Source organism: Ictidomys tridecemlineatus, chromosome Y (assembly GCF_052094955.1).
Source record: "Ictidomys tridecemlineatus isolate mIctTri1 chromosome Y, mIctTri1.hap1, whole genome shotgun sequence".
NCBI classification, from domain to species: Eukaryota; Metazoa; Chordata; class Mammalia; order Rodentia; family Sciuridae; genus Ictidomys; species Ictidomys tridecemlineatus.
The window spans coordinates 1,847,343-1,873,154 of NC_135494.1; the positions used below are offsets into that span (position 1 = coordinate 1,847,343).

The 25,812-nt window shown below is 40.1% G+C and overlaps 1 protein-coding gene across 11 annotated transcripts; it reads left to right on the forward strand.

Annotated features, from left to right (window-relative positions):
- Positions 1 to 25,812, forward strand: LOC101958425 (zinc finger protein 124). Of its 11 annotated transcripts, XM_078035299.1 has the most exons (6): positions 1 to 285; positions 11,136 to 11,262; positions 11,436 to 11,496; positions 12,110 to 12,414; positions 12,812 to 13,017; positions 13,232 to 13,355. In XM_078035299.1, exons 1-6 carry the CDS (start codon positions 7 to 9, stop codon positions 13,235 to 13,237), a joined length of 984 nt encoding a protein of 327 aa, XP_077891425.1. In that variant the 5' UTR covers positions 1 to 6; the 3' UTR covers positions 13,238 to 13,355. The 11 variants fall into 11 exon arrangements, with proteins under 11 accessions (XP_077891425.1, XP_077891420.1, XP_077891422.1 ...); XM_078035294.1 differs by having other exon boundaries at positions 12,110 to 12,434; positions 12,726 to 25,812; XM_078035296.1 differs by having other exon boundaries at positions 12,110 to 13,017; positions 13,232 to 14,670.

Below are 25,812 nucleotides of genomic sequence, written 5' to 3' on the forward strand. Positions count from 1 at the left end.
GATTGGATGAGGTTGGCTGTCAGTCACGATGCAGAGGCGGGCCTGGAGGCCATCCATCCCGGATGCTGGGGGAACTGTCCAATCAGTGCGCAGAGGAAGAGGAAGGGCGGGCTTCCGCAATCTCTGGCTTTTCTTCCGCAGCGACTCGGCTTCTCATTCTTCAAGCCAAGAGTTCTCTGCTCCAGGGGCTCAGGTGACTCTGCTGCCTGTGACCCCCCCCACCCCCATCTCGGGTGCCTGGAGATTCCTCGAGAGGACGCCGGGTCACCACAGAAGACAAAAATGGTGAGTTTGCGACCAGGGCTGAAGGTACACGTCACCACCTGCCTTGGGCCCCGGTGCCCTGGTGAGCTGGGGACTCGTGGCTCTGTCCCTTGGTCTCGTGGGCTGAGCTGGGTTTTGGGTTTTTGAGGTGAGCTGCTGAGCGTGGCAGTGTCCCCGCTGGAGGGTGGACCTGTCCCCTGGTTTCCTGCATTTGGAAGGGCGGCTCAGGTCCCTGGTGTCCCCTTTGCTCCCTAGTAGTGGCCCGACCCACTGTTCCCAACGTGGAGGAAGCAGGGCCACGCACCTTCCTCCTCCCAGGGGAGCTCCTCCGGAGGCTGCTGTAGGTCCTCCAAATTGCAGGCGCCTCCTGCCTCTAAACCCACCTTCCCTCCACCTCACAGCTCGGCCAGACGTCCGTTCTTCCCACTCGGTCCAAATGCACACCGTCCGCTAATTGTCACTTTTCATCTAGTGAAATATTGCACAGAATAGTTCTTTTCTTTTAATTGGGGATCCAAACTCGGGGAGCTTTATCAGCCACATCCCCAGCCTCCACTTTTACTGAATTCTGAGATCTGCACCCATTTGGTGTGGAAGCTGGTCTCCAACCTGTGATCCTTCCGTTACCGCTGTTTACCAGTGACGAGTCCTTGCAGGAAAGGCCTGGGGTGGCTTTTGGATTATGATTAACAGTTCCTTAGAATGGATTCCTGTGTTGGGGACATTAACATTTCAATTGCTGCTCTGGTTTCCAGGACTCCATTCTCTATAATGGCCTCTGTTTTATTTATCTTACACAATATTAGACCCAATTTGCCTAACTACCTATCTGTAAATCTGGCTTCACTTCTGCTTCAGCCTCCAAAATTCCTGGGATTACAGGGCTGTGTGGAGGGGACAAAACTGTGACTTATGCAGTCAAGGGGAGAAATAAAGAATGTCCACACAGTTCTGCCCCTTTCAATGCTGTATTCACTCAAATTACTCAATATAGTTTAATTGTATAGGTTCTTACTCAAGATAACCACAATCCTTAATGCTAGGCATTGCCATAGACATAATCAATTAACAGCAAACAATTCTAGATTCATTCTAAGCACTGGGAAACACAGTTAATCATGATAAGCTAATGACAGACATTCTCTCTGCATGCTAAGTTTTAAGGTCTTATGTCTGAGGCTTTGAGTCCAGCAGATGCACACTCACTCAGACCTCAGTGACCAGGTCTGGAACCAAGGCAGGCTTTTCCTGGTGTGGAGTGGAGGACCAGTGGAGGAGGAGGTTGTAGAGAGGAGTTGCAGCTCTCCCCAAGGTCCAGAGGAGGCAGTGGAGTTTAAGAGCAGTGAGGATCTTTCAGAGGCTCAGGAAAGATGCCAAGTGATGGGATGTCAGGTCCTCAGCAGGCTCTCCAGTGCATCCTTGTTTCTGCTGCCTGAATTCCTGTTCATCTGCTCTATCATTTATACTATATTTTGGGTCTTTTGATCATGTTTTCAATCCTGATCAGCTACCACCCTATTTCTCAGTGACATCATTTACCCTGGGATCATCTCCTCCCTGATCTTCTCCCTTTCCCTCTTATCAGGCAAGGACAGCCTGGCATAGCCTTCACTCTCTTTATCAGGGTGAGAGGAAGGAACTTGTTTGAGGCCTTACTGGAGGATCTGTGGATGTGCCTGGTGAAACTTCAGGTCTTTTAAATGGAGTTTCTTAGGCTCAGGCCTAAGGCCATTCTAACAAGACCTGTGCCACTGTCCCTGGCAAGAAGAACACTTTTGAAAGCATTTGTTTTCTATTTGTGAATATTATACTTGAGGGGAAAGAATAATCACTTAACAGTTTCCTGTGTTTGGTCAAAATACTTACTTTAAAGGAAAAAGGCATTTGTACATAGAACCTAGGGATATTGAATCTTGGATTATGTTATGTTTTTATTAGTTATACATGACATTATAGTGCATTTTGACACAGCACACATAGAGTGTAACTGCTCCTTTTCTGGTTGTACTTGATATGTGGATTCACACCAGTCCTGTAGTCATATATGCACATAGGATAATAGTGTTTCATTTTTTCTTCTGTTCTCCATCCCCAACTTTTTAAATTTGATTTTCAGATGGGGTCTGGCTGTGTTGCCCAGCCTGGCCTGTAAGTCCTGCCCCTCCTGCTTCAGTTTCTCAAGCTGTTGACATTAAAGGCATTGGCATCCCAGCTATGGAAAATAGTTCATTTTGATTTAAATATTAATTACCATACTCAGAAACATGGATTCAAGTGACCCTAAATGATGTATGTGTCCCACCCTGAAAGACAAGGATTGAACCCAGAGGCACTTAATCACTGAGTAACAATCAGTCCTTTTTAGATTGTATTTTGAGACATGATCTCATCAAGTTTCTTATGGTCTCACTAACTTGCTGAGGCTGACTTTGAATTTAGCAATCCTCCTACCTTATCCTCTAAAGCTACTGGAATTACAGTCGTGTGGCACAGTGCCTGGCCTACATGAACTTTTCTAAAAGAAACTTTGTATCACTACATTAACCAATTACATTTGTAGGATCATCAGATTGGTGGGCTACAGAAAGAAAGGAAGGAAGAAAAAAAAATCTCTTCTGACTGTTCTTATTACTTTCTTACTTTGGTAGATGGTGGGGATTAGATGTCTGGTAAAGGTAGTGATATATTCTGAGAAATTTAATAGTTTTGAGAATTGTGGTCTGATACAGAAATTAAGATAATTGGCTATTAAAGGCCTTAATATACCCCAAGATAATTTTTGCTCTCCATACAGAACCCTGCCTTTGCACCCTCATGGTGGTCTAGTTAGTCAAGTACTCTGAAGGTTCTTTGATGTAGATGCAACTGTATAGAGAACTTGAGTTCCCAGCTATAAAAGCCTTGTGCTTCTCCTTTTATCTTCCTTAGGTGTAGACACCCTGTCAGATTTCTTGGGCAGAGGTTCCCCTTGGACGCCTCACAGGGTCCCATGTCCTCAGCCACTGTCCTCTCCTGGAGCTGCCACAAGGTGGCCACAGCTGCCCTGGTCCCTGCAGGGTGAACAGAACTTCAGGCCCTGGGTCAGCTCCTCCTAGAGGACAGCCTGAGGTGTGGGGTGCAGCCTCTCAGGGAAGCTGCTGGGGCTCTGGGCTGAGGAATCTCCTGGAACAGGCCTCATCTAGACAGCTACTTCCTTGGAACCTTGTTTTTTCCCTGCTCTGTTCCCATTTCTTGGAGAGAGGTGGACAGTCATCCTGTGGATGCTGGTGCTGAGGGGCCAGGTCACCAGTGATTCCTGCCCTTTTAGTCTCACAGTGTAAAGGAGCGAAACCTCTCCCAGAGCATAAGCACCACCCACCCCAGTGCAGAGCTGTGCAAACCTGAAAAGCCTCCTAGACTGGAGTCATGGTCTAGGTCCCTGGGAGGGTGATCCTAGAGGCTTTCAGGAAGCAAGACCAAAAGAGGTCACGTCCCAGATGTCAGGGACCTTCCCTGCCCCTTGAGCCTGACACATGTGTGCTCCCTCGGCACCAAAGCTTTCTGTGTATCACTTTGAAATGATCTGCTCACATTTTAAGGCCCATGTCTATTTTTTCAGAGCCAAGTTGGATGGACTATTATTAAATAGGCAAGAAAGAAGTGGATTTTAAAAAGTATAGTAACATTTCCATTGTGAAAACAATTACAGCCAGGTACAGTGGTGCACACCTGTGATCCTTGCTGTTCCAGAGGCTGAGGCAGGAGGATTGCAAACTTGAGTACAGCCTTAGCTACTTAGCCAGGCCTTATGTCTGGGGATGAGACTCATCAGTAAAGTTCCTCTGGGTTTAATCTCTGATCCCAAACCAAAGAAAAAGAACAGAACAGAAAAACAAACAACAACAACAAAAAACACATCTAATTTATCTTTTGCTACCCCTGAGTATACATAGAAAATTGGTGAGATTTGATCTTGTCTTTTCAATGATTTCCAATTGAAATCCATGTCCTAGATTCCAGAATGCCACTTAAGATACAGAGAAACTCTGTCTACCATTATTGCTGCAGGAAATGAATCCATTTCTCCAAAAATTGTAGTGGATAAATTTATGAATTTGATTTTATGTAAATTAGTTACAGTCATTGACATGCTCATGAATTTGACAAGAATGACAGTTTGTTGTTACTGTTGTTGTCTGGTCTTGGCAGGTCCATGTTAGCTGTGTGGTTTTTGGTATCAGGAATGGAACCCAGAGGTGCTTAGCCACTGAGCCTCAATTCTGGCTCCTTTTAGATTCTTCATTTTGAGTCAGGGACTTGCTACATCACCTTGGGCCTCTGACCCCTGAACCACAGGGGTTACAGATGTGCACCATCACACCCATCTTCATTGGATGTCTTAAGGACAATTTTGGCAATACCTAAAATACCCAACTGTGATCATTTAAAAAGTCACTGAATACTTTATCAGTGAAATAATAAATGACACCTGTTTTCTGAACAGGAGAGATATATATGTCTCAGTAAGGGTGCTGATCCTCTCACAGGCACTCCCACCATGTCACCTGATTGCTGTTCCCTCCTAATTACCTCCTCCTAGGGCTACCCATTTGGGAGCTGGCCTTTTAGCTTATGAAACTTGGGAGTAACATAAATGCTCTCTCTACTCTCTCTGTCCTGTACAATATTTTCACTGGTCTTAGATACAGTGTACTATTTTCATTTTAGATGTAGTTTTTTTAAGTTCACCCCAAAAAACACAATAATCCATGCCCTGAATTTCACATAATTTACTGAAATGCTCTTTGTTTTTTCAAAGAGTGTAGATCATGGGCAAGTTCAGTCTCCTTTGTAAGAAAGTGTGTTGTCTTTTCATTGATTTTTCTTGCCTCTCATTGTGTATCTTTTGTATTATAATCTTTTTTATCACTCATTACATATATTTTCAGGGTTTTTTTTTTTTTTTTTTTTTTGTGTGTGTGTGTGTGTGTGTGTGTTTGTGTACATGGACTGTTGAGGATTGAACCGACGGCTATCAAGTTCTTACTACTGAGCTACTCTCCACCCCAAGAAAATTAATATTGTAGACTGGGGTTTACTTATTTGCTGATGTATAGAGTGGTGGGATTGAAGCCAGGGACTTGCTCAGCTTATGTTGTCCTCAAAAAAAATGAATTTCAATGTGTGAGCAGCATTTTGGAGGTGGGCAGGTGTTTTACTGAGTAATAAACCTAGAGGCACTTGACCACTGAGCACGTGCTCCGCCCTTTCTATTTATTATGTACCTATTTTTATTTTTATTTTGTATAGTTTTGGAGGGGCAGAATACCTTATTTTTGTTAATTTATCTGTGGTGCTAAGGATCATACCCAGTGCCTCATACTGTAGCTCTGCCACTCAGCTACAATCCCAGTCCCCCAATTTATTGTTGAAAACCAAGTTTCACAAAATTTCTGGATGTCTTGCTAAATTGTGGAGAGAGCCTCCAACTTGCCAGTTCCATGCCTGGACCTCCCTAGTGGTGAAATTACAGGTGCACACCACCACACCAGCAGTTGGAATACCTTTTAAAGATTTATCATCCAGGGGTTGGGATTGTGGCTCAGAGAAAATGTGCTCACCTAGCATGCGTGAGGCCTTGAGTTTGATCCTCAGTACCACATAAATATTAAATAAAGGGATTGTGCCCACCTAGAACTAAAGAATAAATATATATTTTAAAAAAAGATTTATCATCCAGTTTCTTTCCAGATGGAAATAGTATTGAAAATCAGTTTCCTTGCTTTTGTCCATAGTTTTGAAATTTGTAACTATGACTTTTCTTCTTTGCTTTATTTTTTGCATTATTATTTGGGAAAGGTATTCATTATGTAATATTGTTTCTTATGTTTATATTTTTTAAAGTTTATGGCATATAGTTTATTCACTTCCTTATTAAATCAATTTTGTTTTTCAGAGCAATTTTAGTCTTATAGTTTGTTAGTCAATGTTTGCTAGAGGAACAGCATCAACACGAAGTGTGATTATAAAAGGGGACTTATTAGATTGGCCTACTTGACCTGAAGCTGCATGTCCACAGTGGCCATCTGCAGCTGGAGAGTTTGAGAAGTAGTAGCTGCAGAGTCCAAGAGGCTGAAGCCTCAGAACAAGAGGGATCAGTGGTGATGCCCTAGTCCAGACCAAAGGTTCTGGAAACTCCCTGGAGAATCACAGGCAGAGTCCACTTTGGGAGAGTGAAGAAGGCAGAGTCTGATATCCTCATGCCATTGCAGCAGCCATTGGAGAAGAAAGGGGCTTTCTCTGCTGCTGCTTCCTCCTTCTTCCAACTTTTGTTCCACCTAAGACACCGTCCTATTGGATGGTGCTGCCTATACCTAAGGAGGTTCTCTAGTTTGGTTCTCAGTTCCACATGCCAATCATTTGTAGACACACCATCGTGGACACACCCAGAGGCCTCTTAATCACAGGTATCTCTTAATCCAATGTGGTTGACAATTCAAATGAGCCATTACATATTGTATCAAACACCCTTCTCTACACTGTTCTCGATATTTTGCATTGATGTTGGATGCTTGTTAGTTACTGAATCAGTATCCTACATTTGATTAAGAGAGTGGATGAAGCAACACTTTATCTTCAGCTGAAATCCATCCTTTACCTTAGGGTTCCTCCTCTATGTGGTGTAATTTTGTGTATCACATACTCTACATAATAATGTCATACAGAAGAGTTTCAGTGCATCTATAATGTTGTCTCTTCTGGAATGTTCCTGACTTGGAATCTTACTGCACTTGGCCTTTCAGACTGGCTTCTCTCACTTAGTCTGCCTTTAAGGGTGCTGTATCTTTGCAGGCTGCAGAGCTCACTTTCTGGGTGATGTTCTTTGGTGTGGTTAAACTGCAGCTTGTCCATTTAGCATTGAAAGGTGCATCTTCCTTGCTTCTAGTTTTGGGCAGTTCTGGATATGGCTGCTGTAGTCACTGCTGAGAAGTTTTCTGTGCATAATTTTCACCTCATTTGAATAGACACCTGGGAGTGTGGTGAATTAATTGTAGAGTGCACCATGTTTATTTTGTAAGAGCGTGACTGTCTTCCAGACAGTGTTCTTCTCTCCATTCACATGAGCAAGGGAAGGGTTCTTGCTGATTTATGTTTTCAGTGTCTTTTGGAGCCTTTGGTGTTTGGCATGTCACCAATCTAGTTGAGTATCTGGTGGCACCTCATTGTTCATTTTGAAGTTTCCTAATTATATGCAGGTGAACATCTTCTCATACATGTGTTAACTGTGCCTATTTATTGAATGAGTGTCTTTCCAAATCTTTTTCCCACTTCCAAGTTGGTTGATTATTTTTTTACTGAGTATTCTTCATGTATGTTGAATACCAACCCAGTGTCACTGTATGTTGTGACAACATTTTGTCCAGTTCTCCAGCATGTCTTCTCATTCTCTGAAGTACATCTTTTGAAAAACGGAAACTTCATTTTGATCAAGTTCTATTTACAAGTTTTTCGCTCACAGTTCATGTGTTTGGTGTTGCATATGAAGCTGTCATGCCGGCCCAGATTTCTCTGTAAGTACTTCTTTGTTATTTTAGTGAAGTTTGGAGTTTTGCATTAGGTACTACAATGTATAGGCAATTTTTTGGTGCTGAAAAGTGAACCCTGGGCCTCCTATGTGCCAAGCAGGTGCTTTGCTAGAGCTGCAGTCCCAGCTGTGTGTCCCACTTTGAGACTGAGGCTGCACTGGGAGTGCTGTGACATTTGTGAAATGAGAATGTTTTCTTTCTCTACATGTTAATTCATGTCCAGTGCTTTGGCAACATTGTCCAAGAGAGTATATTTTCCATTGATTTTTTTTTTACTCCTTTGTCAAAGATCAGTGGAATATTTTTATACTGTGCCAAATACCACTGTGTCTTGATGATTGTAGATTTTTAGTAGTTGTTAATCTCAGGTAGTGTTCATCCTGTGAACTGAGTGTTCATTACTATGTTGGTTGTTCTGGATCTTTTGTTACTGAAAACATGACTTAAAATATTTTTTATTGGGATTATACTGAATCCATAAATAAAATTGGTAAGAATTGATGCTAACTGAGGCTTCCCATCTGTGAACATAAAAGTATCTCCAAATATTTTCCATGTCTGTAATATTTTTATTAGAAGTTAGCAGTTTTTGTCATACAGATTTTTGTTAGATTTATATATAAGTATTTTTTTTTTATTGGTTCTGTATAAGTGGTGTGTGTTTGTTTTTCTTTTCATTTTGGTGCTGGGTGTTGGACTCAGGGATGCTCTACCATTGAGCTGCATTCCCAAAACTTTTAATTTTTTGTTTAGAAACAGAGTCTTGCTAAATTGCCCAGGCTGGACTCAAACCTGGGATCATCCTGCCTTGGCCCCTTGATTGGCAAGGACCCCAGGCATGGCCTCCATGCCCAGCTTCCTGTGGTCAATAGTATAATAATTGTCCTATTTATTAACATGACAACACTGATGTCACATCATTGTTTTTCATGATTCTTCAGTGGATTTCAGTAGCATAGAGGATCATGCTGTCTCTCTATGAAGACATTGTGTTTTTTTGAGCTTGAGTGTTTTTTCATTATTCTTCATTTTTTAACTATTGATATAATCAATATTTATTATTTAGCTTTTTGTTGTGATGGATAATGTTAATTGGTTTTTTAGTTCTGAATCAGCCTTGCACGTGTGCTGTGTTCCTGGGCCCTGCAGAGGCTGATGTGAGTGGATCTGGGCCACTGGGCTTGACTTCCCACAGTAGTATGCTCGTCCCTGGAAAATATTAACTGAGTTTTAAATTTGGCATCAGTCTTACAGAGCTGTAATAATTTCCTCTTTACTGTGTTTATAATCGTTTTTTGTTTATTTTTGGATTCAGTAAAGTTTTGTTTGAGGAATTTTGCATTCATGATCATGAGAGTCTTTCATAGTTTTCTTTTTTATTTAATACTTTTATTTATCTATTTAATTTTGATAATATGGTAAAATATGCCAGATAAAGTATTAGAAGGTGGGTTGGGGTTGTGGCTCAGTGGTCGAGAACTTGCCTAGCATGTGCAAGGTCCTGGGTTCAATCCTCAGCACCACATAAATAAATAGGATAAAGCTATTGTGTTCAACTGCAAGTAAAAAAATAAATATAAAAATAAAGAATTAGGAAGTTTTAACTCAACTTCTGTTGTCTGGAAATAACAGTAGAAAATTGGTGGCAGGTCTTAAATGTCTCATAGAAGCCTGTTTGAGATGTCAGAGCCTTGACTTTCTTGTTTCTTGGGGGGGGTAGTAATTATATATTTTTTTTAAATTTTTGAAATGTGTTTTAGTCTTTCACAGTTAAATGTATAATAAATGATATTTGTCTGCAGAATAGTGGGATGAAGTACCCTTTGCCACTTAGATTTCAGTTTGCCTTTTCCATCATTGTGATCAGTCTCCAAGACACCTGCTGTCACTCATACTTTTTCCATGCAATGAAGGACAGCCTACAAAAGGCTTTCTCTCAGGCTCCTATTAACCTCTGTTGATACTGTCCTGCTTCAAATGTCATGTGTCTTATGTCCTATGCATGGTTTTTTGTGATGGAAGGGTCGTGTTCAGGTAGGTTGTCCTTTGGGCTGTTCCACTCTGTGCAGAAATCATAGCCCGCTTATAGACCCACGTGAGGTGGCCTGTTTCACAGTCAGCATGGGATAGCTCAGGATTCTGGGCTGCAAACCTGCTGCTTTAACACACCCTGGAAGTGCTTGTGCCTGAGGTTTTCTTGCACCAGCTGTGCTACAGGAAGGAGGAATCTCTTTCATGACAGACCACCATTGTACATGTGGCCTATCTTGATCAAAGTGTCCTTGAGCAGAACGGTGGTATGTGTCTCATGACTGTACATGATCTGAGTGAGACATCTGCTTTTCAGAAGAGTTTGAGAATCATTGGACATTCATGGTTGCCATGAGGTTTAGGAAAGGATTTTCTGCTAAGAAAACTATTTTTCAAACTGATATAATTTTGTAAGGCTTTTGTTTGGACAAGATAACATCTTGGGGTCATCAAGTTCTTTCTGAGACACATGCCATCTTTCCACACACCACCTCATTCTGCTTTGACATTAACCACCAGAAATTATTAAATTGTTATGTTTATTAATCATTGTACTTGATTACTAATTGGGTAAATTTGTTCTGGAGTAAAGCACCTGCAAACTTCTAGTTGTCCTCAGTGTAATCACCCAAGTTGAGCTCAGTCCCCAGTGAACACATTGTGACAACCTGTGTAGAAGATTGTCTAACTGTTGTCTATGAGGGAAACTCTTTAGTGACTCCATACTCTGAGGGTGTGGGTTGGGGCTGATTCTAGGCACTTCTTTTAGGATGGAACAATTGACATTCAGAAGGAAACAGTAAATACCATGTTGTCTATATTAACTGTGTAGGCCCAGTGAGCCACTGAGGTTGGCAGGTTCTCTCAAATGCTGAGTTTTGTGATCCCAGCAATTTCCTACTCAGTCAGCTTTCTTTTCTAAGGGTAAGTAATAAGGAGGGTGCTAATATTAGCTCTCTACTGCACAGGATGTTGGTAAGAAGGTGATAGAGATGCAATCAACAAATAAGATCAGGGTGACCTGGGAACCCCTTTTACTTCTTGTGAACTCACCAAAGGAAGGGTGTACAACACTCTACTATTTACCTTGTGTGGGGCCCAAATCTAGTGTTGAAGTGGCTGTGAAGAATTAAATGCACTGGAGATTTCAATGACCAAATTGTGGAATTAATCGAGAGGCTAGGGAATCATGTGAACATCATGCATGTTGAGTATAGATTTCTCATGCTGTCAAATCTCTCCTGGTCTCCACTACACATTTGTGGGATATTTTAGATGTCAGTGACCTTCGAGGATGTGGCTGTGAACTTCATGCAGGAGGAGTGGGATTTGCTGGATGCTTCCCAGAAGAACCTTTACAGAGATGTGATGCTGGAAGTCCTCAGAAACCTGGCATCTATAGGTAATAATTTGTATATTTACTTAATTAGAGAATTTGTGTTTATTTTTTTTTCATTTATGTAGAACATGAGAAGACAATCAGTTGGTGAATTATTGTAGCATAAAATGCACTATGAATTTGGAAAAGCATTTATAGCTCCTAGAAATTTATAATGTTTTGGTTTGGCATTTTAGGAATCAAATGTGATGAGAAGAACATTGAAAATAAGATCAAAAATTTTGGGAGCGATCAAAGGTAATTGTACTCACAAGAGGAATCCTTGAGGGAATCTGGGGATGTCATATAATTTTTAAAACCAATGCAAGAAATTTGCACAACTTTAAAAGTATTTATTCTTATAAGATTTTTTTACCAGAAATATATACTTCACTGGGACTGGGGTTGTGGCTCAGTGGTAGAGAGCTTGCCTTGCATGCTTGAGGCACTGGGTTCTCTTCTCAGCACCACATTTAAATCAATAAAGTCTATTGTCAACTGAAATAAATTTATATATATATAAAAGATATTAAGTCTATTCAAAGTGCTTGACATGCAAAAAGTATAATGAAATTGCATATGTGAATGTAATTTGGACCATAGGCAAGCTGTGTTGCAAAGCATTGTTTCCTCTCAATCTCTTTATTTTCTGCCTATTTGAACAAGTTTGAAAAACCTAGGCTTTACCTCATGTTGGAAGTAACGTTAACCTAGGACCTTAAATAAATACAACATCATGAATTAATCAAGTATTAATAATGTGCTGGTCATGAGATACCAATTCTTAAGCAAAGAAAAATTTTAATAGAGTAAATTCATGTGACTGCATTATGTGTGCCAAAGTCTTCATATGCCCTTCATTCCTTCATAGGCAGATCACATCTCACTATGGACCCGAATGCTACAAGCAGGAAGAATGTGAGGAGAAGCCAGGTGAATTGAAACTATACAGGAAATCTCTGGTTTCTCTCAAAAGTGTTCATACACAAATGTTAACACAAACTGGAGATGGACCCTATGAAAGTACAGTATGTGGGAAAGTCATCAGCTATTCCAATGACATTCAAAGGCATGAAGATTCTTGTACTGGGTGGCAACCTGATGAATGTCAACAATGTGATGAAGCCTCATCTTCTCCCACAGATGTTCAAAGTCACACAAGAACACATACCGGAGGTAAAGCTTTTCAAAGTGAGGTATGTGGGACAGCCTTTCATTCCCCCACTTTATTTAGAATACATGAAAGAACTCATTCTGGAGAGAAATCCCATGAGTGTAAAGAAGGTGGTAAAACCTTGGTTTCACCCACAGGTCTACACAGTCACGTGATCACGCACACTGGGAAAGCACTTTTTAAATGTAACGTATGTGGGAAAGACTTTGCTTACCGAAGTTTATTTAGAATACATCAGAGAAAACATACTAGAGAGAAACCCTATGAAAGTCAACAATGTGGAAAAGCCCTAACTACTTTGTCTTACCTTCAGATACATGAACAAAACCATACTGGCGAGAAGACCAATGAATACCAACAATGTGAAAAAGTCTTCACTACTTCTTTATCCCTTGACAGACATGAACGAGCGCATACTGGAGAGAAGCCCTATCAATGTCAACAATGTGGGAAAGCCTACAGTACTTCATCTTACCTTCAGATACATGAACAAATCCATGCTGGAGAGAAGCCCAATGAATGCCAACAATGTGGAAAAGTCTTCACTACTTCTTCTTCCCTTCACAGACATGAACGGACGCATACTGGAGAGAAGCCCTATGAATGTAAGCAGTGTGGCAAAGCTTTTGCTCAATCGTCTAACCTTCACTCACATAAAAAAACTCATATGAAAAAGAAACCCTATGAATGTCAACAATGTGGGAAAGCCTGCCCTAGTTTGTCTTACCTTCAGAGACATGAACAAATCCATACTGGAGAGAATCCTAATGAATGCCAACAATGTGGAAAAGTCTTCACTACTTCTTTTTCCCTTCACAGACATGAACGGACCCATACTGGAGAGAAGCCCTATGAATGCAAGCAGTGTGGCAAAGCCTTCACTAACTCCACTATACTTCACAGACATGAAAAAACTCATACTGGGGAGAAGCCCTATGAATGTCAACAATGTGGGAAAGCCTTCAGTACTTCTTCCTACCTTCAGATACATGAGCGGACTCATACTGGGGAGAAGCCCTATGAATGTAAGCAGTGTGGGAAAGCCTTCACTAACTCCTCTATACTTCACAGACATGAAAAAACTCATACTGGGGAGAAGCCATATGAATGTCAACAATGTGAAAAAGCCTTCACTACTTTGTCTTACCTTCAGATACATGAACAAATCCATACTGGAGAGAAGACCAATGAATGCCAACAATGTGGAAAAGTCTTCTCTACTTCTTCTTCCCTTCACAGACATGAACGAACGCATACTGGAGAGAAGCCCTATCAATGTCAACAATGTGGAAAAGCCTACACTACTTTATCTTACCTTCAGATACATGAACAATTCCATGCTGGAGAGAAGCCCAATGAATGCCAACAATGTGGAAAAGTCTTCACTACTTCTTTTTCCCTTCACCGACATGAATGGATGCATACTGGAGAGAAGCCCTATGAATGTAAGCAGTGTGGCAAAGCTTTTGCTCTATTGTCTAGCCTTCACTCACATAAAAAAACTCATACGGAAAATAAACCCTATGAATGTCAACAATGTGGAAAAGTCTTCACTACTTCTTTTAACCTTCACAGACATGAACAAATGCATACTAGAGAGAAGCCCTATGAATGTAAGCAGTGTGGCAAAGCCTTCACTAAGTCCTCTAAACTTCACAGACATGAACAAATGCATACTAGAGAGAAGCCCTATGACTGTAAGCAGTGTGGCAAAGCCTTCAGTATGTCCTCTAAACTTCACAGACATGAAAAAACTCATACTGGGGAGAAGCCCTATGAATGTCAACAATGTGGGAAAGCCTTCAGTACTTCTTCCTACCTTCAGATACATGAGCGGACTCATAGTGGGGAGAAGCCCTATGCATGTAAGCAGTGTGGCAAAGCCTTCACTGACTCCTCTAAACTTCACAGACATGAAAGAGCACATACTAGAGAGAAACAATATGAATGTCAACAATGTGGGAAAGCCTGCACTACTTTGTCTTACCTTCAGATACATGAACAACGCCATACTGGAGTGAATCCCAATGAATGCCAACAATGTGGAAAAGTCTTTACTACTTCTTTTTCCCTCTGCAGACATGAACGGACTCATAGTGGAGAAAAGCCCTATCAATGTCAACAATGTGGAAAAGTCTACAGTACTGCCTCTAACCTTCACATACATGAACAAACCCATTCTGGAGTGAAGCCCTATGAGTGTAAGCAGTGCGGAAAAGCCTTTGCTAGATCTTCTCAGCTTCACAAACATGAACAAACTCATACTGGAGGGAAGCCCTATGAATGTAAACAGTGTGGCAAAGCCTTTGCTGAATCTTCTCAGCTTCACAGACATGAACGAACTCATAGAGGAGAGAAGCCCTATGAATGTCAACAATGTGGAAAAGCCTTTGCTACATCCAGTCACCTTAAGAGTCATGGAAGAACACATACGGGAGAGAAGCCCTATCAATGTAAGCAGTGTGGCAAAGCCTTCGCTCAATCCCATCATCTTCACAGACATGAAAAAACGCATACTGGAGAGAAGACTTATGAATATCAACAATGTGGAGAACCCCTTGACACATCCAGTGAATCTCACATACATGGAAGTATTCATGCAGAAGAGAAGCCTAATGAATACCAACAATGTGGAAAAGTCTTTTTCTTGTTTTTTCTTTCACAGACATGAAGGGACTCACACTCAAGAGAAACCCTATTGGGGCTGGAGATGTGGCTCTAGCGTTAGCGCACTCGCCTGGCATGCATGCGGCCCGGGTTCGATCCTCAGCACCACAAACAAACAAAGATGTTGTGTCCGCCAAGAACTAAAATAAAAAAAAAATTAAAATTCTCTCTCTCTGTCCCTCTCTCTCTTTAAAAAACTTAAAAAGAGAGAGAGAGAGAGAGAGAGAGAGAAGCCCTATCAATGTAAGCAGTGTGGCAAAGCCTTCACTCAGTCCTCTCATCTTTGCTCACATGAACGAACTCATACTGGAGAGAAGCCCCATGAATGTCAACAATGGGGAAAAGCCTTTGATATATCCCATCAGCTTCACTTACATGAACAAACTCATATTGCAAAGAAATTGTTCTGATGAAAACAATTGGCAATGACTTTTGTTATTACTGTTCTTCTCATCAACATGTTGGAAGTTTACTGGAGAAAAATTCTTTAAATGTGAAATGTGGTGGATCAATATTTCTTGTCTCCTTCAAACACACTGCTCATTCTGCTGAATTTTGTACTGGGGATTGCACTGCAGATTTGGTCTGGTGGCCCTCTACCACTGAGACACATCCTCATTCTTTTTGATATTTTTAATTTTGAGACAGAGACTTGCTGAGTTCCTTAGGGTTTTTCAAAAATGCTGATGCTGGCCTCAAACTTGTGATCCTTCAGCCTAAGTCTCCCAAGTCTCTGGGATTAAAGGCATACATCACCACATCTGGCTGAATAACTGTTTAAATGTGAAAAAATATAGCAAATCATTCCATTTTCCCTGTTGTCTTCAAAGCCATTTCCCTCACTGGAAAACAAACACTCTGAATGGGGACAATTTGCTACACTCTAGCAGCTTCATGTTCCAAACCTAGTTTCCTTCCCTTTTATGAAAATACTTATGGAGAGATGCCCTGTGAACATGAGAAATGTGGGAAGTCTTTTAATTTTTGCAGTTTATTCTGAGTACTAGAAGATTCTTTTGGAAAGTTTCATGCCAAAATGAATAAATCCTATGCAAGTAAGAAATACAAAGGGTTCAGATGTTTTACTTTTTTCAGTTGTATTTAAAAAAAAAAATACTGTAGAAAGTCCTGCGGATAAGCAATCTTGGGCAGTAGTCAATTTTTACAGTTTTCTTTAAATACATAAAAGGATTTACATCTGGAAAAACCCTTTTATTTATTTATTTATCTATTTATTTTGGATAAAGAAATAGCAGAATGCATTACAATTCTTATTATACATATATACCACAATTACTCATATCTGTGTATATCAATAATTTTGACACCCAATTCATGTCCTTATACATGTAATTTGTAAAATGATGTCCATCATATTCCACCATCCTTGCTATTCCCCTATCCTCTCCTTTTCCCCTCCGTCCCCCCTGCCTTATCTAGAATTCATCTAATCATTCCAGGCTCCCTATTATGAGTCAGCCTCCTTATATCAGAGAAAACATTCAGCATTTGTTTTTTGGGGATTGGCTAACTTGACTTAGCATTATCTTCTCCAATGCCATCTATTTTCCTGCAGATGCCATGATTTCATTTTCTTTTTTATTGCTGATTAAAATTTCATTTTGTATATATGCCACTTTTTTTAATCCATTCATCCACTGAAGGGCATCTAGGTTGGCTCCACAGTTTAGCTATTGTGAATTGTCATGCTATAAACATTGATGTGGCTGTAGTATGGTGTTTTTAAGTCCTTTGGGTATAGACCAAGGAGAGGGATAGCTGGGTTAAATGGTTGTTCCATTCCCAGATTTCCAAGGAATCTCCACACTGCTTTCCAAATTGGCTGCACCAATTTGCAGTCCCACCAGCAATGTATGAGTGTTATCTTTTTCTCCACATCCTTGCTAACACTTATTGTTCTTTGTCTTCATAATAGCTGCCATTCTGACTGGAGTGAGATGATAGGTTAGAGAAGTTTTGATTTGCATTTCTCTAATTGCTAGAGATAATGAGCATTTTTTCATATATTTGTTGACTGATTGTATATCTTCTTCTGAGAAGTGTCTGTTCAAGTTCTTGACCCATTTATTGATTTAGTTGTTGTTGTTATTATTATTATTATTAATATTATTTTGGTAGCTTAGCTTTTTGAGTTCTTTAGAGATTAGTGCTCTATCTGATGTGTGAGGGGTAAAAATATGCTCTCAGGATGTAGCCTCTCTGTTCACCTCACAGATTGTTTCTTTTGCTGAGATGAAACTTTTTAGGTTGATTCCATCCCATTTATTGAGTCTTGGTTTTAATTCTTGTGCTATAGGAGTTTTATTAAGGAGGTTGGGGCCTAATCCCACATGTTGAATATTTCAGACTACTTTTTCTTCTATTAGATGCAGAGTCTCTGGTTTAATTCCTAGGTCCTTGGTTCATTTTGATTTGAGTTTTGTGCATGGTGAGACCTAGAGGTTTCATTTTATTTTGTTGCTTATGGATTTCCAGTTTTCCCAGCACAATTTGTTGAAGATGGTTTTTTTCTCCAGTGCATGTTTTTGGCACCTTTGTCTAATATAAGAAAATTGTAATTTTCTGGGTTAGTGTCTGTGTCCTCTATTCTGTACCATTGGTCTACCAGTCTGTTTTGGTGCCAAAACCATGCTGTTTTTGTTACTATTTCTCTGTAATAGTTTAAGATCTGGTATAATAATTCCACTTGCTTCAATCTTCCTGCTAAGGATTGTTTTAGCTATTCTGCATCTCTTATTGTTCAGATGAGTATCATGATTGCTTTTTCTATTTCTATGAGCAATGCCTTGGGGATTTTAATGGGAATTAAATCTGTAATACAGATTATATCTATATAGTGCTTTTGGTAGTATGGTCATTTTGATAATATTACTTCTGCCTATACAAGAGCTACGTAGATGTTTTCATCTTCTGAGGTCTTCTTTGATTTCTCTCTTTAGGGTTCTGTAGTTTTCATTGTATAAATCTTTCACCTCTTTCATTATGTTCATTCCCAAGGGTTTTTTTTGTTGCTGTTTTTTTGTTTTGTTTTTTTGAGGTTCTTGTGAATGGTTGAGTGTTTCCATTTCCTTTCTAGAGGATTTGTCACTGATACACAGAAATGCCTTTGATTTATGGGTTGATTCTATATCCTGCTACTTTGCTGAATTCATTTCCTAGTTCTAGAAGTTTTCTGGTGAAGCTTTTTGAGTCTTCTAGGAATGGAATCATATCATCAGCAAATAGAGCTAATTTAAGTTCTTCTTTTCTTACACATATCCCTCTGATTTCTTTTATCTAATTGCTCTGGCCATTGTTTCAAGAACTATGTTGAATAGAAGTGGGGAAAGGGTATTCCTGTCTTGTTCCAGTTTTTAGCGGGAATGCCTTCAATTTTTCTTCATTTAGAATGATGTTGGCCTGAGGCTTAGTGCAGATAGCATTTACAAAGTTGAGATATGTTCCTGTTATTTCTAGTTTTTTTTTCTAGTGTTTTGAACATAAAGTGGCACTGTATTTTGTCAAATGCTTTTTCTGCATCTATTGAGATGGTCATATGATTCTTATCTTTAAGTCTATTTGTCGGGGGTTTTCAGTATCATTCCCTCCTGACCTCAGGAGAAATGGGGAGAGCACGCCCCGACCAGGACGAGCCAAGAAAGGACAGGGCCTACTGACCGCCTGCACCCAGCACTCCCTCGCCAGAGGACAATCAGACGTGTCAGGGACACAGCTAATATAATGTACAGGAATGAGTCAGGATAAAGGTCAGCAGGGTGGGGAGAGTTCACATGTACACCCATCCTACAGGCATTAATGGGTGACACAAGCTGTCCATGAGGTTAAAAGTTTTCTGAGCCTATCCTAGAGGTGGTCCAATTTTTCATCACAACCCACGGTAATGCCTTCTGGATGATTGCCAGGCACTATCTTAGCCACATGTGGACCACGACTGGGAAGGGGGTAGCAGCCAGCAAGTTAGGTTTCCTCTTTTCTGATGCAATATGCCCTACATGTTGTATGCCCTACATCAAGTTAGGTTTCTTCCTTTCTGATGCAACATGCCCCACATGTTACATCATGCCCTCATCTATTGATTTGATGAATTACATTTATTGATTTCTGTATATTGAACCAACCTTGAATTCCTGGGATGAATCACACTTGATTATGGTGCACAATCTTTTTGATATATTTTTGTATTTGATTTGCCAGAATTTCATTGAGGATTTTTGCATCTATGTCCATTAGAGAAGTTTTCTTTCTTTGATGTGACTTTGCCTGGTTTGGGGATCAGGGTGATAGTGGCCTCATAGAATGAGTTTGGAAGTGCTGCCTTTTTTTCTATTTCCTGAAATAAATTAAAGAGTATTGGTACTAGTTCTTCTTTAAAGGTCTTTTAGAAGTCGGCTGTGTATCCTGGGTTTTTCTTGGTTGATAAGCATTGTTTTCTATTTTACCACTTGATATTGGTCTATTTCAATTGTGTATGTCTTCCTGATTCAATCTTGGCAGATAGTATGACTTAAGAAATTTGTTGATAACTTCAATGTCTTCTATTTTATTGGAGAATAGGATTTCAAAATAATTTCTAATTATCCTCTGTATTTCTGTCATATCTGTTGTGATATTACCATTTTCGTCACATATACTGGTAATTTTGAGTTCTCTCTCTCTCTCTCTCTCTCTCTCTCTCTCTCTCTCTCTTTCTCTCTCTCTCTCTCATTCTCTATGTTAGCATGGCTAAGGGTCTGTTAATTTTATTTATTTTTTTGAAGAACTAACTTTTCTTGTCCATTTTGTCATTTGTTTCTTTTGTTTCAATTTTATTGATTTTAGCTCTAATTTTAATTATTTTTTTTCCTTCTACTGTTTTGCTGGTGGTTTGTTCTTCTTTTTTCTAGGGCTTTGAGAGGTAGTGTGAGGTCATTTTTTTTTTCTTTGAAGGAATAAACTCCATGCAATGAATTTTCCTCTTAGTACTGCTTTCATAGTGTCTCAGATTTCCATAGGTTGTGTCTATGTTCTTCTTTACCCATAAGAAATTTTTAATCCTCTCCTTGATTTCTTCTGGAATGCATTGTTCATTCAGTAGCCTATTGTTTAGTCTCCAGGTCATGGAGAAATTTTTATTTTTTAATTTGTTTTTGATTCCCAATTTCATATACAACTATGATCTGATGAAATGCATGCTAGTGTCTCTACTTCTTTATATATGCTAAGAGTTGCTTTGTGGCATAGTATATGGTCTATTTTAGAGAAGGATCCATGTGCTACTGAGAAGTGTATCTGTTTGATGCAAGTTGAAATATTCTACGTGTCAGTTAAGTCTAAGTTATTGATTGTGTTATTGAGTTTTATAGTTTTGTATTCAACTTTTGTTTGGAAGATCTGTGCAGTGGTGAGAGAGGTTTGTTAAAGTCATCCAAGATTATTGTGTTGTGGTCAATTTGACTCTTGAACTTGAGAAGAGTTTGTTTGAACATAGCTGCACCATTGTTTGGGGCATATATATTTATGTTTGTTACATCTTGTTGGTGTATGGTTCCCTTGAGCAGTATGTAATCTCTATCTTTATCCCTTTTCATTCCCTTTGGCTTGAAGTCTACTTTATTTGATATGAGTATGGAAAACCTTGCTTACTTGTGCTGTCCATGTGAGTGGTATGGTTTTTGTTTTTCCCAGCATTTCACTCTCAGTCAGTGTATTATGCCTTGTGATTGATGTGTTTAATTCATTAGCATTCAGGGTTATTATTGAGACATGGTTTGTATTTACAGCCATATTTGTTTATTTTTGTTATTTAACTTGACTTGGTTTTCTTATTTGATTAGTTCCCCCCGACCTTTGGGGTACTACCTTCCTATTCTGATTTTCATTGTTGTTTTTCTTTTCCTCTTCATGGAATATTTTTCCAAATATGTTTTGTAGTGCTGGTTTTCTAGCTATAAATTCTTTAAACTTTTGTTTATCATGGAAGGATTTTATTTCATCTTGAAATCTAAAGCTTAATTTTGCTGGATACAAGATTCTTGGTTGGGGGGCTGGGGATGTGGCTCAAGCGGTAGCGCGCTCGCCTAGCATGCGTGCAGCCCGGGTTCGATCCTCAGCAGCACCATATACCAACAAAGATGTTGTGTCCGCCGAGAACTAAAAAATAAATAAATGTTAAAATTCTCTCTCTCTCTCTGTCTCCCCCTCTCTCTCACTCTCTCTTTAAAAAAAAAAAAAAAAAAAAAAAAAAAAAAAGATTCTTGGTTGGCACCCATTTTCTTCCAGCTTGATAGATTTGTTCCAGGATCTTCTAGCTTTTAGGGTCTGTGATGAAAAAATCTGCCATTATCCTAATTGATTTTTCCCTATATATAATCTGATTCCTTTCTCTCGTCGTTTTAAAAATTTTCTCCATATCCTGTATGGTGAGCATTTATATTATTATGTGCCTTGGTATGGATATGTTTTGATTTTGTACATTCGGCATCCTGTAGCCTCTTCAATTTGGATTTCCAATTCATTCTTCATGTTTTGAAAGTTTTCTGATATTATTTCATTGAATAGCTTCTTGATTCCTTTGTTTTGTCCTCTATGCTTCCCTTTATCCCAATAACTCCTAAATTTGGTCTTTTTATGCTATCCCATATTTCTTGAATGTTCTGCTCCTGGTTCCTTACCATTTTCACTCTGTGGACTGTGTTCCTTTCAAGATTATATATTTTATCTTCATTGTCTGATGTGCTATCTTCCCAGTAGTCCACTCTGTTTGTAATTCTTTCATTTGAGCTTTGGGTTGGTTTATTATTTCATTCATATAAAGGATTTTTGTTTGTTTGTTTGTTTCTTTGTTTGTTTTAGAATCTCTATCTCCCTGTTGAGGTGACCTTTTTCTTCTTGGATTTGTTTATGTAGCTCATTATCGAAGTGATCTTTTACTACTTGTCTTTGCTCTCTTATATCTTCTTGGAGTTCACAGGACCTTTTAACCATGTATATCCTGAAATCTTTCTGTGTCCATTTTTCTGCTGTAGCTGCCAATGATTCTAATGATGTGTTGTCTTGATTTGTTTGGGGCACTTTCTTCCCTTGTCTTTTCATGTTGCTTGTGTGTCTTCCTTTCTAGCTCTGTGGTTCTGGGGTGTTATTGTTTTTACCCTATAAATTTGTAGTGCTCTTGTAGGGTTGCAAGATCCCTCCTTTGTGGGGAAGGACAATGTTAACAGATCCCAATATCAATAATACATTAGTATGAACAATTTGTTGTTATTAAGACACTTACAGGGCTGGGGATTTGGCTCAAGTGGTAGTGCGCTCGCCTGGCATGCGTGAGGCCCGGGTTTGATCCTCAGCACCACATACAAACAAAGATGTTGTGTCCTCCGAAAACTAAAAAATAAATATATTAAAAAAAAAAAGAGAGAGAGACACAGTTTAGTCTCAATGTCCAGAAATGTTGGATTCAATTATTATTTAAAATATAATCAGTAGTTTTGTAAAAAGGTTTACAGTTTCTGGCAGTGGACACTGAACTGGGGGTCTGGCAGGATGATATGTGGCTCAGAGGGAGTTCCCATCTGCCAGCCATGCTCACCAAATACGGGGAGAAAGGTGATCCAAGATGGAGCCGGTCTGCTTCCAAAGCCAGGGTGACCAGTGACGTGGGGAGAGTTGGGCAATGGCCTTGTGCTTTGGGTAGGTAGCAGCTGAGTGGCCTGTGTGGGAACCGGGTGCAGCCTGGAGTTCTGCAGAGGGGCTGAGAGGTGTTTCTGCTGAGCCGCTCAAGAGCTGCTTGTGGCTAGGGCTTGGGTTTTGGGCCTGGAGTCTAGAGTCTTACTCGATCGCTGAGGCTCTGAATTCTGCACTGAGCTTACAGAGTGGTGATTTCTGTGAAAATCCCCTCTAGCCTGGATTTTCACACTCTCTGAGATCCTGTATTCCGATGAGGTGAGACCTAGGCCATGGAACAACACAGGATGCTGCCTGTCTCTAGCCCACCATCTTGAATTTCCCCCCTCTGCTCTTTACATGATATGGTACCCTTTCAACTGTCAAGGCGTCTTTATTTTATTTATTTTTAAATAAAGTTACAGTGCCATGATTTATTTATTTATTTATTTATTTATTTAGAGAGAGAATTTTTTTAAATTTATTTTTTTAGTTTTTCAGCAGGCACAACATCTTTGTTTGTATGTGGTGCTGAGGATCGAACCCGGGCCGCACTCATGCCAGGCGAGCACGCTACCACTTGAGCCACATCCCCAGCCCCAAGGCCTCTTTAGGCAGCAGGGAAGAACTCAAACTGGAGAAAAGCCTTGTATGTAGAAATGTGATAAGACATTTTTTGTTTCAGATCTAGTTAGACTTGTTCAGATTTGAGGGAATATTTTGTATTATTTATTATTATTATTTTTTTCAACCCAGATGTGCTGAACCACTGAGACACATCCCAGTCTTTTTTTCATTTTTCTTTTTCCAATTTTGAGACATGGTCTCACTTGGTTGCTTAGGTCCTAAGTGGTGAGGCTGGCTTTGAACTTATGATCATGCTGCCTCAGCCTGATGTAGGCTGGGTTGAAGCTTGTGATCCTCCTGTATGGCCACTGGGATCACAGACATATGCTACCGTGCTCACCTCCTGGGTGTTTCCTGAATCCCTGATGTGAATTGAAATGTGCCTTGTTTGTGTCGAGTTTCCAGGTGTCACCAATTCAGATGCAGGAATTACTTCTTCATGTGTTTCTGTATGTTAACGTCCTTCGAGCTCTAAGGTTATAAAATGATGCTGATCATCATAAGATCATTAACTCACATCTTCCAAATTATTATTAGTTCAGTTGAACTAAACTGGAGTTGACTTGGAAAAATGTATATTAGATAATGTATGTTGAAAACAGGGGTGGAAGAACTATTTCAATATTTAAGGAAACCAATTATTCATTTCTATGAAGAGCTCATGATATAATGAACTTCAGTTACTATTCCCTTTCATGCACCAGGCACCAGAAAAGCACTTTAGCAGGGTCACAGAGGCTATCAGAAATGCCCTGGTGCTCAGGTGAGGGTTTTCCAGAGCAGCAAGTCACATTAAAAGAATACCTGGGAGGGGTGAGTTGTGCCACCCACACATGCACACTCACACCCACGTGCACACACATGTACAGGATCAAGTCACCCTTTTCTCTACATACCCTCCCTAGTGCAGTGCTTTCATCCTCACTGTGTCATGCAACTATTTATTCCTTTGATTTTTCTCACAATGTTGCTGCCCACTATTCCTTCTCAAAAATCACTTGTTATTTCCTGACTTCTCAATTTAGCCTTGCGTCATTCAGAAGTTTCAGACACATTGTGTGTGTTAGTTGAGGCCTCTCCACTCCAGCCTTGTGTACAGATTAGTGAAATATCTCTTCCTTCCTCCTTTTCTCCCTTTGTTATTTCAGACATTACCCAGGAGGCCTCCACCACTGAGCTTCACCCTAACCCTGTTAATTGTTATTTTTTAAGAGAGAGAGGCTGGCCTTGAACTTGTAGTCACCCTGCCTCAGCCTCCTACAGCTGGGACTATAGGCATGTGCCCTTGTGTGCCCTGCAGCTGATCCCTTCCTTTTCCTTGATGCCTTCGTGGCCTGGTGATGACTCTGGGACCACCACTGTGTCACGCATTCTTTTCTAAGTCTCATGTGTTGTGTTGTACATAGGCAAGATAAAGAGCACTATAAAATCTTGTAGTTTGTATGTATTGTTTGGAGAGGCACCTTCTCAAAATATACTTTGCCCTATTATTAATGGAGTTTATTTTTTTTCTTCTCCTGGTGCCAGGGACTCAATCCTGCCCTGTGCATGCTAGGCAGGCGCTCTAGCACTGAGCACTCCCCTAGCTCAGGTGGCGAGTTTGCCGCTGCTGTGTGAGTGGACCCACTACTGTCCACATCAGCAGATGCAGCTCTGCAGGTGTATCCTTGTGTTTGCAGCTTGTACCGTTTTTTCTTAAACTTCTTTTACAGCACTGAATTTTAAATCCAACTCAGCTTTTCTCCCCATGATTAATCCTTGGGTGGAGTAAGCCAGAAAATCTAGGCTGGATTTCTCTCTGTGTTTAGGGTACTGTCATACATAGGTGACTGCATGACCAATATGATTCTGCAACATGCACACTCAGAAAAATGAGAGATGATATCCCATCTATGTATGATATATCAAAGTGCATAAATGCATTCTATAGTCATGTATAAGTAACTGAAAAAATAAAATAAATTTAAAACAAAACAAATCTAGGTGCAATGGCTCATGCCTTCATTCCAGTGGCTCAGGAGGCTGAGGCAGGAGGACTGTGAGCTCAAAGCCAGCCTCAGACATAGTGAGACAGTAAAGGACTCAGTGAGACCCAGTCTCTAATAAAGTACAAACTATAGCTGTGGAGGTGGCTCAGTGGTTGAGGGCCCCTGAGTTCAATTCACAGGACACCCCCATTCAAAAAAAAAAGGAAAGAAAAAAAACTTAAGGAAGAGGGGTATGATACCAGTGTTGTTGGGCACAGTGTCATACAGCTATAATTCCAGTGGCCAAGCAGGCTGAGGGAGAGGGATCACAAACCTGGATAGCCTCAACTTAGTGAGGCCCTGAGGAACTTAACAAGATCTGTGTCAAAATAAAAAATCAACAGGTCTGGGGATGTTGCTCAGTGGTTGTGCACCCCGGGCTCAATCCCCAGCCCCAAATAATAAAGATATAAAAATGGA

Coding starts and splice junctions, on each gene's coding strand:
- LOC101958425 (XM_078035291.1), top strand. CDS start 7: ATGAGGTTGGCTGTCAGTCACGATGCAGAGGCGGGCCTGGAGGCCATC. Junction 11,263..11,435: donor CAGAAACCTGGCATCTATAG/GTAATAATTTGT, acceptor TTGGCATTTTAG/GAATCAAATGTGATGAGAAG. Junction 11,497..12,109: donor AATTTTGGGAGCGATCAAAG/GTAATTGTACTC, acceptor ATTCCTTCATAG/GCAGATCACATCTCACTATG.